This window comes from Octopus sinensis, linkage group LG17 (genome assembly GCF_006345805.1).
Source record: "Octopus sinensis linkage group LG17, ASM634580v1, whole genome shotgun sequence".
Lineage (NCBI taxonomy): Eukaryota > Metazoa > Mollusca > Cephalopoda > Octopoda > Octopodidae > Octopus > Octopus sinensis.
In genome coordinates, this window is record NC_043013.1 from 52,339,810 (window position 1) to 52,352,445 (window position 12,636).

Genomic DNA, 12,636 nt, shown 5'->3' on the forward strand with positions numbered 1-12,636 from the left:
TCGTCTGTCTTTATGTTCTGAGTTCAAATTCCGCCGAGGTTGACTTTGCCTTTCATTCTTTCGGGGTTGATTAAATAGGTACCAGTTACACACTGAGGTCAATGTAATCGACTTAATCCATTTGTCTGTCCTTGTTTGTCCCCTCTGTGGTTAGCCCCTTGTGGGTAGTAAAGAAATAGAAATAGGTATTTCGTCAGCCGTTACGTTCTGAGTTCAAATTCCGCCGAGGTCGACTTACCCTTTCATCCTTTTGGGGTCGATAATTTAAGTACCAGTTACGTACTGAGGTCGATCTAATCGACTGCCCCCCCCCACCAAATTTCGGGTTTTGTGCCTAGAGTAGAAACGAATATCACTAACTGTTCAAATTTATCCTTTCAAATTTTCCTTGTTAAAACAGAATTAGAAATTGAACCAATTCCGCCGTAGAATGATGTTTAAAAACCTATTTGTTGAATGGTCGGTTAATTTTGTGTATCTGGTGCTACGTAGGAACAGTCTATCTGTGAGAATCTGCTTTTACGGTCTCGTGTCTTGTTTTGTTCTTTGTTGCTTGTATAGTTTTCAGTTGTGGAGGCGCAATGGTTCAGTGGTTAGGGCAGCGGACACGCGGTCGTACGATCGAGGTTTCGATTTCCAGACCGGACGCTGTGAGTGTTTATTGAACGAAAACACCTAAAGCTCTACGAGGCTCCAGCAAGGGGCGAGGACGAACCTTGCTGAACCCTTTCACCTCAACTTTCTCTTACTCTGTAATTTCAAAGGGCCAGCCTTGTCACACTCTGTGTCACGCTGAATCTCCCCGAAAATTACGTTAAGGCTACACGTATCTGTGGGTACACGTTAATTTCACGAGCAGGCTGTTCCGTCGATTGGATCAACTGGAACCCTCGTCGTCGTAACCGACGGAGTGACACGTCAGTTTCCAATTATGACCATGTATTATTTAAGGAATCAGAAATTTTCGGTAATTTGAACCCTCTCTCTCTCGCTCTCTTCCAAGATCCTAAACTTTATTCTTAAAGTTTTATCGTAAGACAATAACCGTAAACCTAATAATAGCCGAAATCCCAACTAAGAATACAATTAGAAGAAAATAATTTAATGGATTATAAATTGTATTCAAATTTTATTGAATACAACTAGAAAGACAAAAAGAAAAAATCAATCGCATCGTTAAGTATTCATTTCGAAATAGTTTCTCTGTCAGACGGTAAAGTCCGGAATCTTTGTTAAAGTGGTCATATCTTGGGTGTCACCGGTTGTAGATGTAAGGGAGGTAACTGTTAAACCTTAACGACGTTTCGCATTCTTGAGGATTAAAGAGTAAAGGTTAAAGAAGAAGGATTAAAGATTAAAGAAAAAAGAAGACAACACCAGGCAAATGGCTTTACGAAGTCGCAACTAATATTTCTCTCCCAGTGGATTTTGATGTCGCATTCTGCAACATTTGTCATCGACTAACACACACACACACACACACACACATGTGTCCTAGTTTGAAATATTTTGTCAAACATTGATATCCGTCACTGCTAAGACAGGAACCAGGAGTTTATTCCACAAATGGCAGCAACTGTTCTCCGTTGTTGGAAGGAATCTGCGGCCCTTATAATTGTGAGGCGGCTGAAACCGAAACAATGTTACAAAGAGGTGGCCGCGGTGCCACCGCCTCAAGAAAATACCCCGCGACCACCCGAGACGAATTTCCAAGTGTTTATGGCAGAGAGAACTGCTGTCATATCCAATTTCCCCAAAGCTCACGTATTTCCAGGTGGAGCGGCCGAAGAGGCGGATTTCTCTGCTCAATGGTTGGATGTGCTGAGCATGGGTTCCCTTAAACAAGGTGAAGATCAAACACCCGAAGGTCAAATGGTGAATTTCTTTAAGAACAATCGGAGAAAGAATTGTGTTGGTGATAATAACCAAGGGACCCCGATGTACCGGAGACAGAGGTTGCCGGAGTTTAGTGCAATACCCAGCGAAGTGGCCTTCCGAATCACAGCCATTCGAGAGGTATTCGAAGAAATCGGTGTCTTGTTTGCACGAAAAGCAGAAGAAAATAAAACAGACGAAGACAAAGAGGAATCTTTTATGCAAAACCACGACACAAGAAATGGACAAGTATTCAGGAGGCGGTGTATACCGAAAATATGTCACCTGCCACTTGATTTGTCGGAATTCTGGAGACAAAGTGTTGTGGAGAACCCAGAAAACTTTTTATTCATGTGTAAAGAATTGAAGCTTGTTCCCGACATAACAGCCCTGTCCGAATGGTCCAACTGGTTGACGCCAACCCACGCCACAAGTAAACGATTCGACACAGTGTTTTATATAACATTTCTTGATGAACACCAACATCCAAACATACGCTTAGATGGGATGGAATACGTCGACTACAAGGTTAGTGAAAAATACTTTCATAATGGTGATTGTTTGTTCATAGAAATATTAAAAAAAAAAAAAAAAAAAAGAATGCGCTTGCGTGTATCTAGGATGTCCGTGGGTGTTGCCCTTAAAATCTTGGCCTGCTAGTTTTCGTCCACTGTTTGATATTTCAAAGTCATTGTCCCTCCTCTTCACTCAAAAATTTAGTAAACATATTATTCTACCAAAAAATATTTAATTCTTCAGTTTAATTAATATTGGATTGGTATAAAGACAAACAATGTGTGCGTGTGTGTGTGAAGATACAATTTCGCTCGTTCGATCTACCGAATAATCTACTCTTGGAATTGGAGTATAGGTGGTCGAGTATTCCCCAGACACGTGTACCCTTAACGTAATTCTCAGGCAGGATTAGCGTGACTGCCTTGTTATGCAACAGATTGTCCTCATTTCGTTCTTTTCCAACCTTTGCCCTTCAGGGCCCACCCTCTCACCACCCATACAGCATTGCAATTTGTACACGTGCATCTTACTCTGTTCTTCACTCAGAGAAATTATCTTATTGTCAGTTAAGGTAATAACTCCCTAAACTTATTCAACCCTTTTCTAATCCTGGGCCACTACACTTTCTATCTTTACACCCTCCCCAGCTGTTGATTAAGTCACTTACAGAAAAGAAACTACTTTTAAATTGCTACAAAATCACTTCCCCTTAATGGTGTTGTGATGGATCACTACTCCACAGCTAAAATATTTATTCAGCATCAGCTTGTCTTCAAATCCACTACAATTCTTGGGCATCAATAGATGCACCAGGCTACACTACATCAAGGTATCTACTAACTCCTGTCCTAAATAATGACCGACCCATTTCTCGGATGTTATCAGACTTCTTTCTTCTCTTCTACTTTCTTCTCTAAGTCAACACTAAGACATTGCAATTCTAAATTTTGGAATTTTTTCCTCTTAATCTTCCAGAGTCTCTGCTATAAATACTATGTCGTCCTTATAGATGAGCCCCCACGGGCAGTCTGTCTTAAACTACTACAAATTATTAAAGATGTCTTAAAGAATTTTCTTTGTCTTCTTCTTATCATTTGATACATATCATCATCATCGTCGTTTAACATCTGATTTCCATGCTGGCATGGGTTGGACGATTTGACTGAGGTCTGGCAAACCAGATGGCTGCAACAGGCTCCAATCTGATCTGGCTGGATGCCCTTCCTAACGCCATTGGCTTGGAGGCCAGCTTGTTGCTCTGGCCCCGATCTCACTGTATGGTTTTCTTAGCACTCCACTAGCATGGAGGCCAGTCATCGAATTTGATTTCGATATCGATTTCACTTGCCTCAACAAGTTTTCACAAGCAAGTATGTATACAAGTCACCAACTAGAAAAAGACGCCAATGTCTAAAATCTACCTCAAGTTATCATTGTAGCGAGCAACAAGCTAGTCGTAAAAGGCAATGGTCATGATTGGTTAAAATTACTGCCCATATTAGAATTCTAAACTTTCATTAAAGAGAATTCTTTCATGAAATACGGTTCTTAGAATTCAGGTATGAGCAGTTTTAAAAACCCTGATTTTTGGGAAATTAATCAGTTGGTTGTTACTAAACTCCACAACACTCACAATAGTGATGTTTGATTATCAATAGACTTCACGACACTTAGACTAGTATTCGTTGGTCGTAATTCTCTATGACAAATTGCCTTACTCCTAAATGTACTGTAAATATTAAATGTACATAAATAAACCAATGTAGTAAATATTTTCTCTTTCTTCACTTCTTTCCAACCTGTTAATGAAATTTATTTCTGCAATTATGAAACTGTTTTTATAGCGGTGAAAAAGAACACAAACTTATCTTCAACATACATGCACATTCAACATGTCCTTTCAAATGTATTGATATATATACTTTTCACTACGGCATTTATGTAGCTTGAGTTAGGATTTATGTTTAGTGATAGCACTTATAATTAAGTTATAAGTGATGGGTTTATCAATATAGATTCTTAAGAGATAAAATATATTTATTATCTATCTCAGTAGAAAGCATATAAATAAGACATTACAAAAGTGGTACCCAATCAGCCGTTGTATCACCACAAAGTATAAACACACATGCAAATAAATGAAACAGATTCATCAAGTGGTTCTTTTTCTATCATCAGTGTTATATAAACCAATCAATGCAGATAAATACAAACAAAATATACACCCATGAAACAGAATGGTTCCACAGCGCAAATACACTGTTTGTGCTTATATACAAAACAAAAATTCAAAATCTCGTTTCATTTATTTCAATCACATGTTAATAATATTTGGTTAATAATATTTGGTTAATAATATTTGGTTATTAACATGTGATTGAAATAAATGAAACGAGATTTTTGAATTCTTATTCTGTATACAGGCGCAGGAGTGGCTGTGTGGTAAGTAGCTTGTTTACCAACCACATGGTTCCGGGTTCAGTCCCACTGCGTGGCACCTTGGGCAAATGTCTTCTACTATAGCCTCGGGCCGACCAAAGCCTTGTGAGTGGATTTGGTAGACGGAAACTGAAAGAAGCCTGTCGTGTATATATATATATATATATATATATATATATATGCGTGTGTGTGTTTGTGTGTCTGTGTTTGTCCTCCTAGCATTGCTTGACAACCGATGATGGTGTGTTTACGTCTCCGTTACTTAGCAGTTCGGCAAAAGAGACCGATAGAATAAGTACTGGGCTTACAAAAGAATAAGTCCCGGGGTCGAGTTGCTCGATTAAAGGCGGTGCTCCAGCATGGCCGCAGTCAAATGACTGAAACTAATAAAAGAGTATATAAGTTCAAACGGTGTATTTGTGCTGTGGAGCCGTTCTGCTTCATGGGTGTGTATTTTGTTTGTGTTGATATGCATTGATTGGGTTATATTACATTGATGACAGAAAAAGGGATTACCCCCTAATCTTGAAAGCAATTGATGTGTAATTGAACCATTTCATGAATCTGTTTCATTTATTTACACATGTTCAGCATGGGTTTATACTTTATGGTGATATTTTAAGGTAGATTTTAGACATTGGCAACTTGTGTACGTATTCTGTTGCCCTTGATAGATATTTATAAATTGATTAATTTAACCTTAACTGGTTGATTGCATGCTAACTCCCTGATAAAATCTAATATAGATTTTATCCTTAATTTTAATATAATTTTGATATAATGTGTATCATCTTCTTTTATATTCCTGTCCAGTGGTTAACACCAATGGAATATTTCTCACAGAAACTTCATATTTTCCCTCCGCAATTATGGGAGATCTACCACCTGAACTCCTCCAGCTGGGAAGACCTTCACAATTCGGTCACCTCGATTCCCTATTTACAACCCAAGAGATTCTTACCTGTGAAAATCAATTGCAAAGATGGGGTATTGGTTTTTTTACCAGGTAATTTCTTTTTTTTTTTTTATATTTATATATTAGTTATTTTCCTGTTGAGAACATTTCTTCTTCTCATCTCAGTTCCTGGTTCACCCTTGGTTGCAACAATAAGGTTTCAGTATGACAGGATTTGGTTAGTTGCAGGGCTTCCTTGAGTTTCCATACCATCTTCGGCATACCCTTCTTAACACCAACCACTCCACAGTGTGTACTGGGTGCTGTCTTTGCATCATTGGTAATACTGAGGTCACAAAGTCGCTTGCAATAGAGGAAAAGAGCAGGAAAATGAAAAAGATTTTAAAAAAGCCCCCTTGACAAAGTGGCAGGAGCGGGAGCAAGGCTTCATACCAGATGTTAAGAGATTAAACTATGAGAGTAAGAAACACAGGTGTCTTGGTATAAGGGAGATACATGACTACCTGTGTTTTAGAAGATAAGATGGGAGCCAGAGCCAGCCCTCAAGGGGTACATGTGGTGGAATTAATTAGCTCTGTGCAAAAAAATGCTGCAATATTTTCAGTGGGTTGCACTCACCCCACACAATTGCTGACCTTGTGCTAAAATTTGAAACCAATGTTTTGAGGGTCATAGCACAACCTGTCACTGGTGCAGGAATATTCCATGTCAATACCGTTTTGTAAAGGTCTGCTGTAGACATTGTTATATAATCTGTCATCAGCTTTAGAAGATGTTTGTAAAACTCTTATTCATAATCACCCATGGGTGTGTGGTGAAGAAGCTCTCTTCCCAGCCATGTGGTTCCGGGTTTAGTCCCACTGTGTTGCACCTTGGGCGAGGGTCTTCAACAATATATATATATGGAGGCGCATGGCTTAGTGGTTAGGGTGTCAGCACTATGATTGTTAGATTGTGGTTTCAGTTCCTGGACTGGGTGACACGTTGTGTTCTTGAGCAAAACACTTCATTTCACATTGCTCCAGTCCACTCAACTGGCAAAAATGAGTAACACTGCGATGGACTGGCGTCCAGTCCAGCTGGGGACACATACGCCATAGAAACCAGGAAACCGGGCCCATGAGCCTGACTAGGCTTTAAAAGGGCGCATTTATTTTATATATATATATATATATATATAGAGTGAGAGAGAGAGAGAGATAGATTAGACAGGTATTCTCAGTACTGAATACCCTTCGTAATGCTTAAGAGATTTGAACTTGACTATGTAGAGGAGGAAATGTAAGGACAAGCAAGTTAGGTAAGTCGATTTACACAGAATATTAAACACATTTAATACAAAAAATGTACATATATATACATATAAAAGAAGTCCGACTCACACAGAATAGCAATGATATCCGGAATTAAAAGGGTTGAGTAAGACTTTTATGAGCCCAACAGCTGTTTCTTGGGGCTTGGTGGTCCAAAATCATTCCATCTTTAAAATACATTTTGTCAATGTCTCAAATGTAAAATTCATCCCTGAAAATGGAGGCTGGTATTATCCGATGATGAAATCAATCTACAATCATTATTTTGGATCACCAAAACCCCAGAAACAGCTATTTGATTTGTGAAACTCTTATTCAACTTCTTTACTCCCTCATATCATTTCTATTCTATGTAAACCGGGCTTTTATGTATATATATATATATATTGGGATGGTACATAATTATTGCGGTTTTTTTCAACATTTTATTCCACAAAAACAATAACAGCAATGTAACAAAAACATCTTTAAAGGATTATTCCGGAGCATATTCACCATCTACTTCAATTACTGCTTCCCATTTGCTTGGCAGACGGTCAGACCATCATTTAAAGATTTTTTGTTAAATATTATTGTTTTTGTTGAAAAAAAGCTGCAATAATTATGCACCGACCCAATACATATGTACATTGTTTTTATATCGACTTGCCTAGCTCGCGTCCTTACATTTATTCATATGTATTAGGTTGTCCGGAAAGTTCATGCTGATTTTTAAAGGAAAGAAAAAAGTCAATAAATACTTGCCATTACATTTTTAATCAACCAAATATGAACCATTTTGTTGCACAATGCGTCTCCATCTTTCCTTTAACTTGAAAATACCCTCTTCCCAGAATTGATATGGTTTCATGGCAAAGAATTCATCAAGGTATCTTTTTTTACGTCATTCAAGGAAGTGAAATTTTTACCATTAAGACTATTCTGCAGAGACCTGAATAAGTGGAAATCCAAAGGAGCAATATCTGGTGAATATGGAGGGTGGGGTAACACATCCCAGCCGAGCTGCAGCAATTTTTGTCTGTTTCCTAAAGTATCAAGTGCCGAAAATGAACTTTCTTATCTTTCATTTTAAAGGGTTACATAATTAACACAGGTAATAGGAACATAAATCTTCTTCCGTGAAAAGATAGCTTAAACTGTGCTCTAAATGGAGGTGTAGTTAAATCCTATTTTATGGACTCAACCATGTTCTAAAATAAGTCGAAAGGTAAGCTACTATAAATCGGCACAAACTTTCCGGACAACCCAATATATATATGTGTATGTCTGTGACCTGCTGTTGGTCATTTCAAATGGACCGACAATGTTAGTTCTATAGAGTTATTCCCTTTACATCACTGTCTTTGAATGTGTCAAACCGTCAATGCTGTTCTTTCGTGATAGCAACGATGATTCTGAACTCCCTGGTGTATGTGTTTGTGTGTGTGTATACGTAAATGACCGTCAATGGCTATCGTATTTAATGTCATAATAAAAGACCTTAATTCCTAATTAGGTTGTGTCTGTTTTACTAGACGAATTGTTTTATATGTAATAATTATTATTATTACGGTGAAAATGAATTGATGAAACTTAATTAGTAATTAAGAACTATTTGCTGAGTCATTATGCTCTGTCTGTGATTAAATATCTTGCTTGGATGAAAGAAGATTGTACTGTCTAAACGCTGTAACTTACCTCTTATATATACAATGTTTTATACATACACTTATACTTTATACATGCTTATTTATATATATACACACATATATATATATTCCAAAATGTAGCTACATGTGGATTGCTGGCGATTAATTTCCTCTGTCTTTCTTTTCTCTTGGGCTTTCCTCCGTCTCCTCTTTCCGAAGAAGAGTTTTGCTCGAAACATAAACACCATTTCTTTCCTTCCCTGAGTGTCTTATTAATTCTTTGCATCTACCATGTCTTCGTATTGTTTGTTTCTTGTCTTTTTTCTCCATTTTTTATTAATTATATATATATGCATATATACATACATACATATATATATATATATTATATATATATATACACACACACACACACACAGAGACGGAGAGAATGATTCAAATAAATAGATAAAACCTTAGATTTTAATGTATAAAAAATATATATACATGTAAAAAATGTGTAGATATATATTATCATCATCATCGTTTAACGTCCGTTTTCCATGCTGGCATGGTTTGGACGGTTCAACTGGGGTCTGGGAAGCCAGGAGGCTGTACCAGGCTCCAGTCTGATCTGGCAGTGTTTCTACAGCTGGATGCCCTTCCTAATGCCAACCACTCCGAGAGTGTAGTGGTTGCTTTTTACGTGCCACCAGCACGGGAGTCAGTCAAGGTGGTGCTTGCATTAGCCACATTCGGATGGTGCTTTTTATGTGCCACTGACACGAGGAGCCAGTCAGTTGGTGCTGGCATCAGCCACGACTACAATTTCCATTTGATTGTGGTTTGATTTGATTTTGATATTGATGTACTTGACTAAATAGGTTGATGTACTTGACTCAAGCACAGCATGTCGCCCAATGATCCAGAGGTACTATGCTGATGTGTTGAGTAAAGCACTGCTACAGTTTGGGCTACCTGATGTTATCCATAGTTGGGGTACATTTCCTTTGGATCTACTTCAGGAATTGCGCAGTGTTACGTAGTGTAAAATACGTATATATTCCCTAAATGAAGTGGGCAAGTAACAACATGACTGCTCCAGAATCAAGATCTTTAGCGAGACACCACTTTACATATGAATGTACTTGATGTGACCCAGACTGCAAGATTCCTATCAGACCGTCTGATCCATGCCAGCATGGAAAACGGATGCCAAGTGAAATCGTAGTCATGCCTGGTGCTGGTGTCACATAACTGGCACCCATGCCAGTAGCACATAAAAAGCACCTTTTGAGGATTGCATCTCACAGAGGCAAAGTGGATGGTACTAGGGGCACATGAAAAGATCCTTTCGATTGTTGAAAGTCATGGAGGCAATGACCGAGACCTTTGGCACTATGTCATCCATGGGAAGAAGACCCATCAAGCTGAGCAAAATCACAGATGTGGCAGATACTGGTGTCAAGCAAATGGCACCTGTGCCAGTGGCGCATAAAAGCACCCATTACACTCTCAGAGTTGTTGGCACTAGAAAGGGCATCCAGCTGTAGGAACCAGGTCAAAGCAGACTGGGGACTAGTGCAGCCTTCCAGCTTGCCAGCCCTGGTCAAACCGTCCAACCCATGCCAGCATGAACAATGGACGTTAAATGATGATGATGATGATGATGATGATCTATACACACAGACACAGGGACTGGTTGTCTCACAGACTACTGACGGCTTTCATTAGAATTTAGACAACTTTAATAAGATGATTATCCTGTCTTCACTATCATGCCCTAGGATTGACCCTGTGTACCCTAGACTGCAATGATCTCTTTGCAGTACCACTGCACAACATCAAAATAATTGCAATATTTCACTGCAACAATTTCTTGTTTTAAAATAACACTTTCTTTAAAACTGGTGTCACTAATTAAAAAACAAAAAAAGGTGAAGTCCAGCTAAACTTTAGTTGTGTTTGAACTCAGGTCTTCAGTTACAATTTATTCTTGCAGGTGACTACCTCTACCCTGAGAAGCCAAACGAAGAAGAGTATGAAGAATTGTTTTTACCTTTCACCAGGGATGAGATCCGTTCGTCTGGTAATTTTCTGAATCATCTTGATCCGAAAGAGAACTGGATTTATCGAACTGTTCCACTATCCCTAGTAGGGCACGCAGAGTGCCTCACGAGTCGTTTATAGAATTTAAAGAATGATAAATATAATGGTATGAATTTTAATTGTCCTTACAAATAAGGGATTGGGGACAGGGGTTTGTTTTCACAGGATTTTCAGGGCAATTTTTGTTTTTTAATTTAAAATACAGATTTGTGCAACCTCATAAAATGTATCTCTTCACCAAACAAAAGAAATGAAAATCTTTTACACTCACAGTTTGACATTTTTTGTGAAATGGATAGAATTATTTTTGTTAATAGATTTGATAAAATGAATTTATTTTTTTATTATATTTTCTCTGTGATATTGAAACGAGCTGAAAGAGAAAAACTAGGAATGGGTGATGTCGGATGTAGTGCTTAAGGGAGGAGATGGGGCTGCATACATCCCTGAATCAAAGGGAGAAATACCTCTAAGCATTTCGCATGGTTGTTTGGTAAAAGAAAAGCTACGTGATTTAAACAGATGAAATCTGCAAGAGAGGGACATGGAGAGGGACCAGGAAAGAAGTGGAAAAAGAAGGTATCCCTCAAGGTGGTTGAACTTCAAATGGTGAAGGGTTGTGTTGGAGAACATCTGTCCAATCCATGTAAACATGGAAGAATAAAATGGTATTAAAATAATGGCAAGCTAGCAGAATTCTTACTGTACTAGACAGAATGGTTGGCACCATTTTGCTTTTGGTCATACCTGATTATGTTCTGAGCTGAAATGCTGCTGAGGTCGACTTTACCTCTCATTCAATAAGGGTCAATAAGATATGTACAAGTTGAGTACTGGAGGGGGGGGGGGGTCAATGTAATCAACTTCTCCACCCATAAAAATTGCTGGCTTGTGCTAAAATAAGGAGGGATTATTATTATTATTATTATTATTATTATGAGCTGGCAGAATTGTTTGAGCATCAGAAATATATACCTTGTGGTATTTGTTCCTACGTTTTACATTCTGAATTCAAATCCCATCACGATTAACCTCACTTTTTAGAGTTGATAGAATGAAGTACCAGTCATATACTGGGGTCAACGGAATCAACTAAATCCCTCCTTTTGAAATTGTTGTCTCTGTGACTAAACCAGAAACCATTTATTATTATTATTAGTAGTAGTAGTAATAGATTGTTAGACGTTGGTAGAGGGTAGAACTAAATAAGTTGCTGAATGTTGTTGTAGCCTTATACATCCTGAGTTCAAACCCAGAATTTGAACTCAAAATGTAGCAATGGGCGAAATACCGCTAAGCGTTTCATCCAACATGCTAACGATTCTGCCAGCTTGTCACCATTAATAATAATAATAATAATAATAATAATAATGATAATAATAATAATGGTTTCAAATTCTGTGACAAGGCCAGTAATTTCAGGGGTGGAGGTCAGTGCTGTATGGGTTATTTATTTCATGAACCCTGAAATGGTGAAAGACAAAGTCAACTGTGGCAGAATTTGAACTCAAAATGAAAAGACAGATGAAAGGCCACGGAGCATGTCGCCCGGTGCCCTACCGATTCTGCTAGCTTGCCATCTTGGATCATATCAAATATTAAAAGAAAAACACAAGACAAAAATGTTTTTTTTTTGTTATTTTGGTTATTTTGTTTTTCATATTTTTTTTTTTTGAAATTATTCAAATATTTTCTTCCATCACTGCTCAACTTTTCACGGAGTCTTTTCTGGTTGTTGGCCAACTCCTGTCCATGGAGAATCCATGTAATGTTGCCATCACAAAGGATCCATGGATGACAGAGTACGTCAACAGCTGTGTAACGCCGTCTTCGGTCGACCACTAGAAGATGTCGAATGAGA

General features: G+C 38.2%; 1 protein-coding gene across 1 annotated transcript; it reads left to right on the forward strand.

Annotated features, from left to right (window-relative positions):
• Positions 1 to 1,252: 1,252 nt before the first annotated feature.
• LOC115220911 (nucleoside diphosphate-linked moiety X motif 19) lies at positions 1,253 to 11,676 on the forward strand. The gene is made up of 3 exons (XM_029791112.2): positions 1,253 to 2,403; positions 5,644 to 5,836; positions 10,669 to 11,676. The coding sequence occupies exons 1-3, from the start codon at positions 1,567 to 1,569 to the stop codon at positions 10,854 to 10,856; spliced, it is 1,218 nt and encodes a 405-aa protein (XP_029646972.1). The 5' UTR covers positions 1,253 to 1,566; the 3' UTR covers positions 10,857 to 11,676.
• The last annotated feature ends 960 nt before the right edge of the window (positions 11,677 to 12,636 follow it).